This window comes from Coptis chinensis, chromosome 3 (genome assembly GCF_015680905.1).
Source record: "Coptis chinensis isolate HL-2020 chromosome 3, ASM1568090v1, whole genome shotgun sequence".
In the NCBI taxonomy this organism is placed as follows: Eukaryota; Viridiplantae; Streptophyta; class Magnoliopsida; order Ranunculales; family Ranunculaceae; genus Coptis; species Coptis chinensis.
Genome location: NC_141458.1, coordinates 44,903,446 through 44,922,252, shown reverse-complemented (window position 1 = coordinate 44,922,252; position 18,807 = coordinate 44,903,446). Strand labels below are relative to the sequence as shown.

At 35.8% G+C, this 18,807-nt stretch overlaps 2 protein-coding genes across 2 annotated transcripts; one reads left to right on the top strand and one right to left on the bottom strand.

The window, feature by feature from the left end:
- Nucleotides 1-2,370: 2,370 nt before the first annotated feature.
- LOC147509768 (uncharacterized) lies at nucleotides 2,371-6,961 on the bottom strand. Its single transcript, XM_086599249.1, has 5 exons — nucleotides 6,231-6,961; nucleotides 5,291-6,099; nucleotides 5,024-5,209; nucleotides 4,803-4,887; nucleotides 2,371-2,410 (listed from the first exon to the last, which is right to left on the bottom strand). The coding sequence occupies exons 2-4, from the start codon at nucleotides 5,888-5,890 to the stop codon at nucleotides 4,822-4,824; spliced, it is 852 nt and encodes a 283-aa protein (XP_086455375.1). The 5' UTR covers nucleotides 5,891-6,099; nucleotides 6,231-6,961; the 3' UTR covers nucleotides 2,371-2,410; nucleotides 4,803-4,821.
- Nucleotides 6,962-7,671: 710 nt separating this feature from the next.
- LOC147509767 (Low temperature viability protein) lies at nucleotides 7,672-12,361 on the top strand. The gene is made up of 5 exons (XM_086602000.1): nucleotides 7,672-8,321; nucleotides 8,389-8,754; nucleotides 8,926-9,495; nucleotides 9,699-9,843; nucleotides 12,066-12,361. The coding sequence occupies exons 1-4, from the start codon at nucleotides 7,926-7,928 to the stop codon at nucleotides 9,828-9,830; spliced, it is 1,464 nt and encodes a 487-aa protein (XP_086458126.1). The 5' UTR covers nucleotides 7,672-7,925; the 3' UTR covers nucleotides 9,831-9,843; nucleotides 12,066-12,361.
- Nucleotides 12,362-18,807: the final 6,446 nt, after the last annotated feature.

Sequence of the window (18,807 nt, the reverse complement as noted above, 5' to 3'; positions counted from 1 at the left end):
TCTTAGACTATTGTTGAGACTATGGCCTAAAATCAACAAATGAGAATTTACTTCAAATTTTTTTTTTAATAAGACATGCAAGTTGTTTGGCAATTAATCACAAATCACTCTATTTGAATCTCATTGAAAAAAATAAAACATTGATTACTTTAACCACACATTCTACTTGACTCTCATTAAGAAGAATGCAAATTAATGTGCCCCACCCAACTATCATTCTCCCAAAAAAATTAATTAGTTCATTGTCTCCACCTTCCAAATTATATAAGTTAGATTTCATTATCTTCATAGATCAACAATTTTAGCATTTCAACAATGTCAAGAGAAGATAAAATTGCTTTCAACCAATCTCTTTTTTAGAACAATTTATCTTCTTTATCTAGTAGTTCTTCCAAAGATGAAGAAATGGAAAATTTGGTTAATGATATGTTTCGTCCAAAAGTCGAAAATATGGTTGGTCCTATGATACCACTAATTCAAGAAATTGTTGAGGAGGGAGAAGAGACTTCAAAGCATGGTGGTAGTGTAATGGGGAGAAACTATGTTCACCGCGATCGATTATATTGTAAGAACCATCTAAGGAGATTGTATTTTGTTGATAAGCCTATTTTTTATGATGGCTATTTTCGACGAAGGTATGTATAGTTATATTTTTACTAATTTCGTATGTATATCATTTTAGCGTAGTGAGTTTATTTTTTTGTTTAAATTATTTATCATTTTGATGTAGTTTTTTATTTTATATTATTGCCACATTCTTTGTAAATTTTCTTAGTTATTTTAAGTGTGCATAGTTTCTATTTTAATCATTTTATTATTTTTTTTAACAAAGGTATCGCATGCATCGCCATCTATTTTTGCGAATTTTAGCTAGTGTCCAAGAATATGACAATTACTTCGTAGACAAGAAAGATGGGATAGGAAAATGGGGAGTGTCCGGCTTACAAAAGGTGTTGTGTGCGGTTCGTATGCTCGCACAAGGTTGTGCAGCAGATTCTACAGATGAGACCTTTATGCTTGGAGAAAGTACAGCTATAGAAAGTTTGATGCACTTTTGTGATGCTGTGAATGGTGTGTTTGAGGATCGTTACCTTAGAACACCTACACAAGAGGATGTAAACCGTTTACTAGAAGTGAATGAGGCACGTGGCTTTCCAGGCATGCTTGGGAGCATTGATTGCATGCATTGGACATGGAAAAATTGTCCGGTCGAGTGGCAAGGTTCACATAGGGGACATAAGAAAGAGCCAACCATTATTTTAGAAGCCGTAGCCGATCAAGATTTATGGATATGGCATGCATTTTTTGGTGTGCCAGGTTTCAACAATGATATTAATGTGCTCCATAGGTCTAATGTGTTCCAACCTCTTATTTCAGGTAAAATAAAAATATTAAAAAAATTTGCGCTCCATAAATTTATCACCACATCTTATTATATTTTAAAAACTGCATTTCTTGTTCAAGTGAATCTCCTGCTTGTAATTTCATTGTAAATGGAAATCCGTATGGTATGGGATATTATCTTGCAGATGGTATTTATCCGCAATGGGCTACTCTAATTCGAACGATCAAACGACCAATGAATGCAAAAGAAAAGAACTTTGTCATATTTCAAGAGTCATGTCGAAGGGCGTGGAACGTGCTTTTGGTGCTCTCAATCACGATTTGCTATTGTGTGCAGTTCGGCACGCTTTTGGAAGCGGGAAGATCTTGGACGCATAATGAAGACTTGTGTAATCCTCCACAACTTAATTGTTGAGGACGAGCGTGAAATTGGAGTTGTCAATTGGGAACCTCCAGAAGGGGATAGAAGATTTGCTTTGGAGCAACCAGAAAATGAGTATCAACATGTTCTTAATTTGGTTAATCGATTAAATATCATTCAAAATCGTGCAACCAACATTCAATTAACTCAAGACTTAATGGAGCATCTATGGGATTTCGCTGGAGAACAATAATTGGATTAAATCTTGTTTAACTGTGTTATGTTTAATGTGTTGGAGTGTTGGACTATGGTTTATGTACTTTAATCATGATGAATTTTAGCTTATGATTTATCTATCTAATCTTACTTTTATTGTTTGATGTCAATTGAACATCTTAAAAAAAATTGGCTGAGTTTCCTTTGAATATTTAAGCATATCATATAAGCACCTAAAAAAAATCGGCAAAGTATCATTTAAATATTCAACATATCATATAAGCACCTTAAAAAGATTTCGACAGAGTATCATTTGAATATTCAACATATCATATAAGCACCTGTACTATTACAACCAAAAGTTCACACTGACATCAATTTGAAGTTCATAAAACTAGTACTCTTACAACCAAACAAATTTCAGAACTTTACGCGCCAACACTAAACAAAAGCCTTCAAACTATTAGTGTATTTCCAGCAGGCTTCAAACTTCTGCTACCATGGATTCCAACCTTCAAACTTCGCTACGAAGCATTTCCAAATTCTTCAAACTTCGCTCTCTGAAGCATTTCCAAAGAGGCTTCAAACTTCTTGGTGGCTACTAGCAAGCATTTCCAAAGATTTCCAACATTTCCAACAGGCTTCAAACTTCTTGCAGAGAAATACACATAAGTTTTAGTTAGCATCATACATGGAATTGTAGAAAACCAGAGTAAACAGAAAAGCATTCATATCTGTAGCCTAATGCCCTATTGTCTATAGAAAGTGCACAATATCGATATTGTGAAGTGTTACTTCATAAATATTTTCCCATTAAGCATGCTGTATTGAGGATGATAACAAGAGTAAAGCTACATTAGGCTACTCTTTTCTTTCAACCTTTCTGTCTTGTAAGCATTTTAATGGAAATAGGGAGTGAACCCAAAAAATGAAAAATAAGCACAAAGACACAAATTACATGCGAAGTAAGCTAGTAGTCCTAAAGTGTATCTTCATTTACTAAACATGATACAACCTTAATTTTCCCGTAAGTTTTGTATTAGGTGCGATAACCAGTGTCCCTGATTGTCAAGCTGTACTTATAATTCTGGGCGAGGATTCCCGAGAAATAGTCACTGTCAATGTGTAGTACCTGTTGTAAATTTATTATCATATAAGCTCACCCATTCTTCTGCACAACAACTTTTTTTTTTCTTATCTTGGTGATATTAATATCTGGTTTGGTTTGCTTCAGCAAATCGAGTTGAAATGGCCAGTTCTAAAGGACCTAGAGCTGAATGATAAGCTCAAAGGAGCTTCTAGGGAGAAGAGGAGCAACTGGGAGTACAATGATACGGTTAGAATTGCTAGTGTAGGCGACAGGGAAGAAAATGGTTCTAGCAGAAGCTAAGCACTAGTTCAGGGCATAGGAGAAACTCTAGCAATGAGAAACTCTAGAAAATGAATAGACAGGATGTGAGTAATGAAGTTCCTTTTACGTTGATCAGCTTGGTCCTTCATTGAACTTAGTGTATGCTATATGCAGTGAGGTGTATATTCATTAAATTCTGACCATTTGTGATTCAAATATACACCGAAAGTTTTGGGGCATCGAAATTCGCCATAAGATGTAACTTACCGACATTGTAGTGCTTTCCATATATTTTCTTTCTTGAATGAGTGGGAGATATTCCCACCAATCAAAGACACCCTTATCCTGTAGAGAATCGGGGGAAAAAAAAAGAACAAGGGGTATCTCGAGAACAAGAAGTAATTGAGGTTTAACTAAATTACCTTTTCTAGGATTTGATAATAGAAGGTTGGATTTGGAGAAGGTTGAGAACTTTGGAAAGTAAATTCCATGGATTCATGTAATGTACTTTCTGCTGGTATGTACATTTAGATCAAACAAATTTGCTCGATGACAACAAATTTTACAAAGACGAGATGACAATAAATGCTTACAATAAAATAACTAGGAAATTCAACATAACCAGAAAAAAGAATACAACAAACTACCTTAACAAGAAGACATCAACTAGTGTTCAATCCTACCCTTGCTATTAATTACACTCCCTTCCACAAGACTTGGCATCACAGCTATTTTAACTAAAGGGGTTGGCATCACAGCCATATGTTAGATCCACCATGACAAGTCTTGGCATCACAAACTAGTCCCTTCCACCATATAAAATCCTAGTCAACATTATAGATGGGTATTTATATGCAAGTATAAAATCCTCAGTTTGTACTTCCATTCCCTTGCGAGTTGTGACATCTTATATATCAAATAGAAAGTGAGTTGTGACTTGTGAGCATGGTTATATCTCTTATAATCTATGAAGTTAATCTGGGCGAATTCTGAAGAATGAAAATAATGGACGTGTCCAACTAAGGTCGAAATTTGCGGAAAAATTACAGAACTGGAAAGAAAAACCAGAGGTTTGTCCTGGTTCTATCCGCCCTTGTGCAGTTATTGTTCTATCCACCCTTGTGCAGTTATTGTGTTCTTTTGGTCTGCGATGCCAAGTCTGCGATGACAAGTCTTGGCATTACAAACTTGGCATCCAATTGCCTTGGCTTGGGAAGTATCTCACCCACAATCAAGCAATCATAAATACCGGATGACTAGTCTAAGTACAATAATTCCGGATCTTGTGAGAGAAAACTAAAAATCAATTCAAGAAAGTGCAATCGCAAAGAAAAAATTGTAGTCCAACAAAAAGAAGCAAAAAAATAAAACAAGCATCAAACTCATAACTCACTCCAACACATTATAGTACCTAAAAATACCCAAATAAAAAATCCCAGCCCATGAAAATATCCAAACAAAAACACATGCTGAATCAAAACTGAATCAAAATATATTAGAGCTAAAATTGTTTGAAGTTTGTATACTAACCAAAACTGAATCAAAAGCCTTAAGTTCTATTTGCGCGCCCTCTCTGCGTCCTTGTATTTTGTGTCCCTGTACGAGTCTGAGTGGTCTGCAATCCAAATTAGTTGCTATTAAGTAAACAACAATTTATATGTAATAAAAAATATATACCAGGAGGCCTTTCCGTGCATTGCTTGATGTAGGCCTTATTACAAAAATATACACTTAATAAACAAAAATTGTACCACCTGGCTATCCATGTACGCTTGACCAAAGCGTAGTCTAATATCCTCGAGCTCATGCTCTGCTATATCCCCCCTCGTCCTCTCAGCCTCTAGGTCCTTGAAACTCTGCCGAGATGTGTCAAGTAGAACTCGACGCATGCCATGTGTCAATCTCAATGACAACGCATACATAGACCGTAGAGTATCCTATTTATATGGAAAAGTATACATTAGTCTATTGAAAAATTAAAATACAACAATTAACTAATTTGAGCACATAAAACTTACCACGTCATGTTCGTTAATGCGTGGATCTAGCTGTGGTAATACACTATTGTCAATAGGTGGAATCGCATAATTAACTACTTGGCCTTCTGATCCAACCATACGTGCCGTCCAAACATCGTCTGTTGGGTCAACCCCCAACAACACATGAGCATCATATCCACCTGGTGCATAGGTCGCCTGTGAAGGCCCTGGGAATTGGAGGTCTTGTCTTAAGACCTCCGGAGTGACTAAATCAAGGTTGGATACACGATAAATAGGCCCCGGTAGGATGGACCCTCGAGAAACAGTAGCCCAATAATAGTCATAAGTACCATAATCTGCAGTGATAAAAGAACTAGCAAACGGCCAATGGTTCTCTCGGTACCACAATATTTGTGCAAGAGTGACATCTACAGCACACATTTTTTCCAGTGGTGGGTGGGGGATAGCAACCTCTCCTGTAAGTTGGCGCCAAGCTCGATCCCCAAGGTACCATGCTTTTAAAGGGCCTGGCGAAATGAAAACCACCCTCCTCCTACTCAAGTCCAAGGCATGGTGACAAACATCCCAATAGTTTTGCATCGAACCATCCTCAGCAAATGAGTCACGCTCTCTCACCATTATGCATGACGTAATCCAAGGTGTCCATACGATCTTATTAGCAGTAGCATCTCAATCTGCTGACGAGACAAATGAATACTATGTCTTACTGTTCCATAGTGTTTCTCAACTCTGTTTTTACCCCAAGCCTTTATCCTTGGAACTTCATCCCCGTTGTACAATGGATCTTGAATGGGGTTCAATGTACGCGCGTACTCAAACCACCAATACTATAGTAAAAATAAAATAATGGTTAGCATTCGTTAGTTAGTTTTACAAATTTAATAATACACAGCCTGCAAGATTAATATTTTAATTCGACTACATTTCAAAATATAATAAAAAATTAAGACGTAATTACCTGCAAGATAATGCTAAATCCCAATATTTGCCCCTTGCTAGATTTAGTACGCACAGCCTCATCCATGCCTCTAAACAAATACGCATAAATGGCACCACCAAAGTCAATATCTTTCATGACCGACCTATCCAAAAGATCTGTAACAAGGGAGAGGCGAATGGAACTTGTTCCTGTGTTGAGAAAAGCTTGACCAATCATATAAAATAGAAAAGCAAGTATGTACTCCTCCTCGTGATCAGCCCCTGGCTCCCACCCTTTAGGTTTCTCCAAAATGTAATTCACATACCTATCTTCAAACCATCTACATTGTATCCCAGTGCCTGTCCAATTAGATGGAGTCAACCTCAACGCCTTAGCCAGATCATCGTCTTTAAATTCTTTTCCAGGAAATAGCTGTTGCGCCATTTCAAAAGTCTCATAACTGTGGTTAGATTGTAACAGTCTTCTTCTCCCTATACTCAACCCCGTAAGCATGGAGAAATCTAATGGGGTGATGGTGGCCTCTCCACAAGGAAAGTGGAAGCTATGTGTTCCCACCAACGCTCAACCAAGGCGTACGTTATTAGTGCCTTGTCATTTTTCAAATATGGCACATCTATGATACCACCAAACGGAGTCGCCAATATGGCATCACAAATTCGTATAAACCCCGGCTCCTTTCTACTCCGAAGAGCTTTCCAAAAAAATTTAACTGATTCCCAAGAACAACGAATCAACCAAGGAGTTACACCCTGTGATTAGTCATTACATAAAAAAAAAAAAAAAGGTTCATTAATTAAAATAGTAAACGATTAGGAATTCAAACACCAAAGTTTGCTTAGACATTTAAACAAATGATTTCTAATCATGTAAATCTTAAACAAATGATTTCTAATCATGTAAATCTTAAATAAAAATATACTAAAACTTACTTGGTTGTCAAGCACTTTCTTTGATACATGCGTTTTTGGGCTTCGAATTAGTGGTGGATGTTGTTGTGGATTGATAAATGGTGGAAAAACAATGGGTTCAAGTGTGTTTTCATCCGGTGTTTGAGCAACAAATTCGTCTTCTTGCCCCAAGTTTCTTACACTAGACGTTGTTGATTCTTCTTCGCGGAGTTCTCTACCACCAAAAAAACGTTTGCGAGGAGGCATTGGAAGAGAAAAATGGAGAAAAATGGAGTTGAGAGGAAGAAGAAGCAGAGTTTCGGTCTACTGGACTGTTTCTGGGTTTTTTTTGGCAAAACAATTGACACGTTACTCAAAGTAACGTGCGACTTAAAATAGAAGCGGGACATTTCTTCAAGAAATATAAAAGAGGTCGGACGTTATTTAAAGTGACGTTTGAATCTATTAATTTCTCAAACGTCAGTCCGACAAACGTCCGTCTTTTAAAATACACCTCGCTAATTTTTCCCATTGGAAACTACTCATAGAAGAGTGGGGGGTATAAAATCCTTGTGGCACCTATGTGGAGCCTATGTGGGAGCGTAAAATTACACCCTCCATTGGAGATGCCCTAAGTCAATTTTTGTAGGGTTTTACTCCACGTATTTGAAGATCGTAGAATTTCCATATCTTAGGCTAAATTAGGCAATCTGTGAAGCAGATCCAATATCATCTTTCCCTTTACCAGGTCTTCTTAGGCACAACTCCTGTCACTGTTCCCAATAGTTTACTCAATATCCCCTCTCGAACATTAACCAAACTAGCAATGGGGAAGAAAAAGTTCATAGACAAGAAAAAATCTGCAACTTTCCAATTACTAGCAAGAGACTCAGCTGACCCCAAATATGACCAAGGCGGACCAAGCGCTGACCGAGTTTTCACTAGAGTCGACAACAATTATTCCTATTCCAATCCGGATGAAGAAGATCCGGATTCTATATTTGCTGACGCAGATGACGAAGATAATAAAAAACCAGTTCGGGTTTCTTCCTCGACCCGTTTACCGGATAATATTAGGAAAGAGATTTTAGAACTTGGGTTTCCAGATGATGGGTATAATTATTTACTTCATTTACGCGAAATCAAGAATTCAGGTGCTGGTTCTGCTTACTACGAGAATACTAAAGCTAAACTTGATCACCAGCTTTCTCTCGACGTAAAGGTCGGTCAAGTTTTAACTTATTTAAGTTTTTTTTTAATGTCCTCTTTGATTGATTGAGTTTTTCCAGGCGTACGATGCGTCCAGAGTCAATGTGTCTGGAATTGCTGAGGATTTTAATGATAATTCGATTTATGGAGTTGCGGCCAAGACGGTTGGTGTGAAGATTCACAAAGTTGTTGATCCGGAAGTATCGGCCTTGCTTGATTATGATAGTGACATGTCTCGATTTGGTTCGGATGTGGAGGACTTGGAAGAGGATTTTGTTGTGCAAGCAAATGTTCTGGGTGGTGGGTTGGATGAGAAGATAAATGTGAATGAAGAGTGTATAGTAAGCGACGACTTGGTTCATGATTTGGATAGTCTGCAAGAAGAAAGCAAATTTGTTCAGGAGAAGCCGAGAGTTCGGCGTCTATTAGATGAACAATTTGATATGGTAAATCTTTCCTTTCTTATGGAAGTAATGTCAATTCTTTTGTCTTTTTTGTTATTATTATTGTTATTATTATTTTATAAAACAACTATAGCAACAAAGCTTCCAAATGCAAGGGCAGCTTTGGTAACCTTGCATTGGAAATGCTCTAACAGTTTGACTGTTTTGTTGCAGCTCACACTTCAGGAGTACGAGACGGAAAGTGATAGTGAATTAGATGGTTCTGTTGTTGCTGAGGACGAAAGCCTTGCGGATAAACTTATTTTTTCCCTTAAAGGCCATGTGAAAGATGAACTGGAACTTGATGGCAAGTATAAAGTTCCTGCAGATATCATGCGTGAAAATGAGGGGTCAAAAAATGGTGAAGCTGGGGAGTCAGCTGCTAAGCTGATTCGGCGGTGTGTAGAATATGGCGAGATGTGTGACAATGATGATGATGAGGTAGTACTAGTTGAGGAAAGTAGTGATGAGTCTGAGTTGTGGGACTGTGAGACTATTGTATCTACATATTCAAATCTGGATAACCATCCTGGGAAAATAGAAGTTCCAAGGATTGGTACTCATGTAATTACTCTTCGAGGAAAGCAGAAGCTCCCAGTGGATAATGTCAAAGAAGCTCGGGGGTCAAGATTTGATAAGCTGAAGAAGAAACGACATGGTGACGAATCAAAGGAGGAAAAGAATGAAAGGAAATCAGTGAAACAACAGGGTGTGGAATCAAAGGAGGAAAAGAAACAACGGAAGGTAAACATCCAGTGAATATTAAGCCCTCTGATTATTTTCGTTGTTCTTAGATATGCCTACTTTCAAAGTTTGATTTTTAACAAATGGCTATTTGACTTCTAAACAATTATGATCAGAAGACATCAGAACATTAGCTTGCTTGCACCTTTGAAGTATAATATTTTGCAAAGTGTGTGTTATCCATTGAAATTCTTCTCGTGCAGGCTGCTGTAAAGGAGGAGAGGCGAGAGGCAAGAAGAGCAAAGAAAGAAATGAAAGGTATCTATAGGTGTGAAGGACAACATGCTCAGAAAGTCGCTGCATTTTCAGGCCCATCAGCCATCCATCTTATGTAAGATCACTGCATGGGTATGGCTTCTATCTTTTTATTTATTGCGAGTTGGCCTACAATTGTTGTTTGTGTTTCTAATTAACAATCATTGCCTTTTTGTGTCACTAGTAAGCAGGTATTATTAGGATTTCCAAAAACCACTTCATTGGACACAAACCCTACTGTAGAAAATATGATTAACGTTATTCGGTTATGTCTATGAAGCTTGGTTCATTTTCTAGCAATGTTTTGACTATGTATTTTCAGCACCAGAGACATAAATGTATGCCACTATAGAGCATTCAATTTATGAATATATGAATTTGCACAGGTACAGGTACCTCAGCAAGTACATTTGAAACTCTGATATGAACTCTTCTTATGAGTTATGAAAACGATATTACTCCAGAAATCAATCCTCGGCCTAACTGATAGAACCAAGTACTGGAAAATTTAATGGATTGATGTCGGCGATTATCCTATCAGCGACATGCTATATCACTCTATTGTATTTGCTACACCATTTTGCGCCATATTGCGGATAGCGCGCCCTTTCCTATTGAGCCCATCCCAAATGTGGCTAAAAGTTGGGTAGTTTTATACACAATTAAGGATGGGCCTAACAGGAATGGGGCTCATCCATTCCAGGTGTAGTGATTGTTAGTATCATAGTTAGTAATTCGTGGTACGGCAGAAATTCTGCAAGTGGTTCTTATGAGAGGGAAAAGAGAGAAAGTTGTTTCTGAATGAAAGAATGCAAGGTTGTGACTCGTACCTCCACTTTACCACCGATTTTATCCCCATCTTCCCAACCAGCTATGGGAGGTTTGGGGTTTTCCTCAGCCTCGATGGTTAGTGATTGATTGTCACAAAAAGGCCATGGAGAGAACTAAACTGATATGGGATGGAATTCTGGCAAGTGCATTTTGCATACCCTCGGGGTCAAACCCAAGGGATAATGTAGTCCCCCACCTTTTAGGATGACTTCTCCTTGCCACTTATAGCATACTTAGCAGACCGACTACACTTTATTGCCCACGTTCTTCCCATTTCGATCAGCACTAACATCCTCTGTTTTTTTCCCTGAATACCTGGATATATACCAAGGAGAGATTAATTGTCAGAACTCAGAAGAGAACCCTAGATACTGGGAGCCGCATACCTGAGGTTAGACTTATAGAGTTGCATTAATGGTGCAAAACCATCACCACTTTGGACCTTACGTCTAGGTGCCTTTCCATGCCCTTGGCTTTTCTAAGGTTGTCCAGCAGCCTGCTAAGATCAGTCCTCACTTAGTTCGTTGTTATTTCAGGAACGAAAATGTTATACAAACTCCAAGCTCTTCACAATAAAGAGCACAAAACACATAGTTATTCACCAAAATCAACTCTTGAATTATTCAATGCCATACAAATTCAGCCTTATTGTTTAGAAATTGCAACATTTGAAAAATAGGCAGTAAAAAGAGAAAAATAGGTGCTTGGGGGGGGGGGGAGGATGCATGCACAAACTAAATGCATATTTTCCTTTTCCTGTATATGATTTTGCCCGTTAGTTTTCAGCTTATTATGATTAGTACATATATGATATTTTCTGTAGGATAGAAGCATATACAAATATCTACATTATATATTATGCACTTCTGTCCAATGTTCTCTGAGCTTTTGTTTTTATATTTTTAAAAGATATGATCCATAAATTTTAAAGAACAGCATATTGTATTCTTAGGGAGGAAAGCATGGACAAACTGGAGATGGTCTTACACTCTTACTCGTAACATCATGAAATCCTATTGTATGCTTGGGGAGGAAAACATGGATAAACTGGAGATGGTCATACACTCTTACTCGTAACATCATGAAATCGTACTGACGTGGTTACTGACATTCTAATTTGTAGCTAGGATGGTCATGTGTAGTATGTAATATTACTATCAGTATGAAAACTCCCCAAAACTATATACAAGGTTTTGCCCCCTCCAAATTCTTTTTAAACTATGTACTACTAACTACTGCCCCTTCGTATACTTTGCCCCTCCAAACTCAAAATCCTGACTCCGTCCTCATGTATTGGTGATATGGATAAATAGTGTCCCTGTGCTCAGAAATCAATATGCTATCACTCATGTTTCTTTTTCTTTTTCTTTTTCTTTTTTCTCTTTCCCCGCTGTTCTTTTCTATTTTTTTCTTTGAGAAATACATGTTATTTAATTATCATTGTTCGATCTAACTGTGCTTTCTTTTGGGCCCTTTGGTTGCAGTTTGTGTAAGATTTTCTTGCTGGCAAACCAACCTGATGAGAGATCGATCTGGTCCTGTCTGCTGCTGCCTACAGTCGTGTCTTAGTAAGATCAAATAATTTAGTTTCTTGGCTTTTCGCTTAGAAGTTTTATGTGTGAGTCTAGTCAGCGGTTAGCTAGTAAAAACAGGAAGGTTGTGTGGTCTTCAAGGAACCAAAATGACGGTTGTCATCAGAGTTTCTTATTATGATAAGAATATTTGGGTTTATTTATGTGTTTCTCTTTTAAAAATTTTGTTATATATTATATTATATCCATGATTAGAGCACCCCCGATGGTGCCTTTGTTTTGGTAAGCTTAAAAGTTAGATGAAGTAAAATTTTAACGCGGCATTATTACAAAGTATGCTATACTGCACTTTTTTAAAAGAAAAATGGCATGTGCTGGACAGGTAAAATATAGTTGTAACCAGTGTTCTAAAAATTGGCCTAGGCGGTGCCCAACGGACTCGCCTAGGCCTAAGTCAGTTCAAAAAGTGGTCTAGGTGGGCTAGGCATACATCACTGTTCTAAAAATCTGTCTGGGCGGTCTCTAGGTGCTAGGCGGTGCCCAACCGACTCGCTTAGGCCCAAGTCGTTTAAAAAATTGGTGGACTGATTAAGCGGGTCTAGGCGGACCGATTAGGCGGGCTAGGCGGTCTAGTCAAGTTTTTTTTTTTTTTTAATTGATTAAATGTTGAAAATTAAAGACCCATGTAGGCTTTAGATTTGAACGAGTTTAAAAGACTAAAGTTCAATGTAAATTATATGTTAATATAAGAAAAAATATGTTTTTATATGAAGTCGATTTTCTTAAACTATTACACATTTTTGTAATAAGTATATTTGTTTGTGTTTATTTTTTGAGTTATGGTAAATGATTTTCTTCATTTATTGTAATATAGGTGTGTATTACTATATTATAAGATATATTTGAAAAAAAAACCGCCTAGCGCCTAGCTCGTCTAAGCGCTGCCTAGAAGGTCTAAGTGCTAGGCGCTCTCCCACCGCCCAACTACCCTGCCTAGCGTTTTTTAGAACTTGACATACTAATCGGCTCAATTTTTATTTTTTTTCAAAAAATAATTAAATGTTGAAAATAAAAAGCCCATAAAGATTTAAGATTTAAATGAGTTTAAAAGACTAGAGCTCAATGTAAATTTTGTGCCCGCTAAAAGATTGCTTCTAGAAATGCTTTGAAAGCCCTCCATAAGATTGTGAGCACCACATGAATATTCCAAGATCATTGTTCATCATTGACATGAAATAACTCTAATAGAAGCTTTTTTTATGACTAGCCTTGGCTCGATATAAGATTAGTCGTCATTCTTCTTCTTTATTGCAATTGTTTGTCAGGGTTTAGGGTGTTCCTACGCTGGATGTGTCTATATCTTAAGTTTCTTAATCAAGAAAAAACACACTTTTTTTTTCTTGGTAGTAAACATGAAGAACACACTTGAGTTGCTTCCATGTGTCTAATTTTTTGTGGAATTTGTTTGTTCATGCATGGTTGGAAGGTTATTAAGTAATCTACTTCGGAGTTTAGATATGAATTTAGTTTTTCTCTGAAAGTTTGACTGTTTATTTGAAATTATAAAAAAAAATTTAGTTGAATTCATTCTGCGGTAATGAAGTCATTTACATTCTATGTCCAAAAAAAATATTTAGTTGAACTTTTAATTAGCACTGCCAATTAGCCCGCCTATGGCGGGGCATGCTACATTGATAGTTCACGATGAACTGTTTTTACTTTTATCAAACTATTAACAACTGCCATACAACATTACCTACCATTGGTAGAGTATTGACTGACCTTCCTGCATCAATAGCATCAAAAATTAATAGCGGGGAGGCCATATGAAATTAATTTTTCTTTGTACTAATTCTTTTGAGGAATGATTCTTTCAAGAAGTAAGTATAAACAAATTGATCAATAGCTTCTCTGTAATCAATCCATACTCATTTCAATCTAAAATATTGAACTCAATATCGAACTACGCATTAGCTGTGACTAAACAACCCTATACAACATAGTACATCAAGGTGCAAAATCTCTTTTCAGCTCCATTGCCAAATTGTGCAATCTAAGATTTGACATCATATAATCCAAGATTCAGCTTTGTCATTGTGCCATGTGCCAAAGAGTTAACGTTAAATTCCAGAAACTGAAATAGCAAGATCAAGATAGAATTAGAAACAAAAATAAAAAAGAATAGGAATAGTATATAATGAAACATAATAGAGGAAAAAAAAGGACAAAATTACAGTTAAAAAGAAGGAGAAAAAAGGAACTTGAGATTTTCTTTCTTATAAGAATCGAAAGAGCTACGCATATTACTTGCAGGAAAACTACCTTCGAAGGAGAAAAAAGGAACCCGAGATTTTCTTTCTTATAAGAATCGAAAGAGCTACGCATATTACTTGCAGGAAAACTACCTTCAATCATTTAAGACATGTACGAACAAATCCACCATTAGTTAGAGTATACTGGACCTTCATTCATGTTTCTTAAATTTGACGTACCACACTAAAGATTCCTAAATATATATATTTCCACGCTTCGCCCATACAAACATACTACACAGTACAAAACCTACTTTGCCTAGCTTTGGCCAGGCTTGCTACATTTATAGTAGAAGAGGATTATTTTTATTTAAATGGTTATTTAATTTAAACATTAAAAGGATCAAGTTATTACTTAATTATCACACATGATTTTGGGTAATTGGTCTTAAAGTTATGGTGAGTGGGCAACAAAGAAACCCAAGTTTTATATAATTACATAACCAACAATGGTAATCATACAAAATAGTAAAAAAGTATATCTTTGGTCCATGCAATATCATGCTAAGATTATGAGTGATCAATTAGATAAGAGCTTCTCATGACAAAATATAACGCAATTTCCGCATCTGCTCAGGAAGCAAAGCTTGATCTACATCCTCCCCCTTGCTAGCATATTGTTCACCATGTCTTCTCGCACCTAGAAGGCATATGCTAGTATATAGGATTGAGAGAGTATATAATCAACCTTTAATTGTAGGCAAATGTTGGCAGTTGTGTCCCTTTTCCATCTCTTATAAACAATTGACCTTCGTCAGTTGTGTTCCTGTTCCATCCCTTATAAACAATTGATCTTAGGTGGGTGTGTTTAGTAGATGAACAAATACTCAAAAAGTATGGTCAGCAGATTTATACACTTCTCAACTAATCAAAGACCGTTCAATTGAGTGGCGTATTAAAGGATACCTTACTAGGGTTGGATTCCTTGTAAAGCTTAAGAAGGGAATCGAAAACTTATCAACCAAGAGAACCATTGCATGAGATTCATTGCTCTGCTAGATCAAGCTCTATACAAAAAATATATTTCATAGTAAAGTTATTAACAAAAAAGAAAGGGGAGAAGAAAACTAAAAAAGGGAATGTGAAAAATAAATAAGAACATCAAATAAATGACTGAAATAATATGAAATGAATCCCTATTTCGAAATTCGACAAAATACTAAACCGACTTAGCTAAATATCCAAAAACTTGGCTGAAATTATTTGGATTCAATTCGGTCGAGTATTTAGTTTTTTATTTCCTAAACATGTGAAAAGACAAAAACATTTTTTTATAAATTGTTAAACACACAAATAATAAGGCTAATTTGGTAAACAATGTAGTAATTATTTTTTAAGTAAGGACTTTCTTAAAAAAATTGCTGACGTGGCTCTCCTATGAGCATCTTGGCAGAACGGATATTAATATAGGTACAATACTCAGGCAACTGGTTCGAGGAGAAATCTTTCTGTGGTTGCTAAGAATAACCTAAGAAGTATGTTTTTTTTGTGAGAGAGTTTGGGGTGCTTCATGAAGGGTTGGGGTTTTGTTTTGTTGTTTGGGATTTTAATCACTTAAATATCCCATTCTCAAGGGCTCCACAATTTGATAATAATTTTACTGCTCTTATTCTGGTTATGCACTATCAATTGTGCGCGTGATATAAAAGCATTAGATTATTTCGACCTGACTTAAGACTTAAGGGTCACCTAGAAATATAAAGTAAAATATGCAAATTACTAACTGAGCTGATAGAGCTTGTAAGTATATTTGTGAATGCAATGATAAATTCAAAATCGTGATGTTTCATCTATATATCATATCGCTAATAATCTCAACATCGTGTGCTCTGAGGTTAGTTCAACGCATTTGCATCTAATTTTTTTATTTCTTTTAATTATTCTTTGAGGTTAGTTTAATACATTTGCATCTAGTTTCTGATTTTCTATTAATTATTCTTTGAGGTTCTGCATCTAGTTTCCAATTTCCTGTTAAGTATTCATTGAGGTTAGTTCAATACAATTGCATCAAGTTTCTGATTTCCCATTAATTATTCTTTAGGGTTAGTTCAATTTTCGATTTCCTGTTAATTAATTCTTTGAGGTTTTAGTTTATGATTTTTTGTTTATTATTCCTTAAGGTTAGTTCGATGCATTTGCACACAATTTCCAATTTTCCCATTAATTATTCTTTGAGATTAGTTTCATGCATTTGCATTTTGTTTCCGATTTCCCATTAATTGTTCTTTGAAATTAGTTTAATGCATTTGCATCCAATGTTCGATTTCTCGTAAATTATTTTTTGAGGTTAGTTTCCATTTATTATTCTTTGAGGTTAGTTCAATGTTGTTGCATTCAGTTTCCTATTTTTCGTTAGTTATTCTTTGAGGTTATAGTTTGATACATTTGCATCTAGCTTCCGATTGTCCGTTAATTATATTTTGCGGTTAGTTCAATACAGCTGCATCCAGTTTTCGAGTTCCCGTTAATAAATTTTCTTAGGTTAGTTCAATGCATTTGCATCCAGTTTCTGATTTCCCGTTAATTATTCTTTGAGGTTCGTTCAATGCATTTTCATCCAATTTTTGATTTTCCGTTAATTATTCTTTGAGGTTCGTTCAATGGATTTGCATCCAGTACGTTTTCGATTTTCCGTTAATTATTCTTTAAGGTTAGTTCTATGCATTTAAGTTTTCATTTTCCCGTCAATTATTCTTTGAGGTTAGTTCGATGCATTTGAGTTTCTGACTGAGGTTATTTTTTGTTAATTATTTTTTAGGTTAGTTTGATGCATTTGAGTTTCTGATTTCCTATTAATTATTTTTTGCGGTTAGTTCAATGTATTTGCATCAACTTTCTGATTTTCCGTTAGTTATTCTTTAAGGTTAGTTTAGTTTCAGATTTTTTGTTTATTATTCTTTGAGGTTAGTTCGATGTAGTTGCATCCAGTTTCAGATTTTCTGTTAATTATTATTTGATGTTAGTTCAATACATTTGCATCTACTTCCTGATTTTTCTTTAATTATTTTTTGATGTTAGTTCAATACATTTGCATCTAATTTCCGATTTCCCGATAATTATTCTTTGATTTTAGTTTAATACGGTTGCTTCAGTTTCTGATTTCCCGTTAATTATTCTTTGAGGTTAGTTCGATGCATTTGCATCCAGTTTCTGATTTCCGGTTACTTATTCTTTAGGGTTAGTTCAATACATTTGTATCCAGTTTCCAATTTCAAGTTAATTATTCTTTGAGATTAGCTCAAGACATTTGCATCGAGTTTTTGATTTTCCGTTAATTATCTAAGGTGGTGTATAATACCAACTTATATTAATCCTTCTGTAGTGTCCTTACAAATATGGTATAAATAAAATAAAATAAAATTATACATGATTCACTACGTGGGATCATCAAAGATTTCTAATTGCAGTTTTATAAAAAGAAAAATGTAATTAAATGCTAAGAATATAACTAAGAATTGACGGTATTACATTTTTTTTTAATGGTTAAACTGGATAATTCTTACAATATACATAGTTACATCTTTTCCTCAAAGTAGATAATAAATCCACCAAATAGCAATGATGAATTTTGTAAGTTCCATGTAAAATCTAGACCAATTGAGACAGAGCACGGGGATCATGAGTTTACATTAGAATGGAACTCAAAATAATAGCATAGTAAAATAGTGGAGTCAACTCTAAAGCAAGGGAAGTCCTAATTTCATAAAAAAAAAAAAAAAAAAAGATGTAATTATGGATAGGACCTCGGTGGATTTGAACCACCATATCTTGAGATGTATAAGCACACTCAAATGCTCTTCCATTGAGCTAAAGATCCACTCTAGGACACTCGGAAGCATAATATACAAGACAATTGACCATTTTTAACTGTTAAATAATAATCAATAATTAGTTTATGTGAATATGTCAATTTCTGCCCCGTGAATGGTATGAATTTGCCTGCCGATATGCGCACACATCTTCCTATAGCCAAGCCCAAAGAGCATTTGAAGCTGCCAAAGCAATTCATGATCTGAATGGTATAACAAGTATTTTAGGATACCACTACCCTTACCATACAGAGTTCTTAATAACAATTACAAAAATTTTGAAATTTTCCAAAGAACATCAGTCCGCCTTTTATGCTATTACAAAGTGTCTATATGCTTTGGAGTGTGCATGGCATCCAATGTTATGCCCCACGCATGGATGTTAGCAACTGAAAAATAGCCATGACACAAATACGCACATGCACCAAAAAAGAACATGGCTGGACAGGTATGCAGGGCTATCCAATTCGCTAAGGGAAGCAAAAGCAAGGAGAATACTTACCTGTTAGATTTCTCTAACAGAGAATGTGAATCCGCATGTCAGATGGGGAGTGTTAAGTGATCGATACGTCA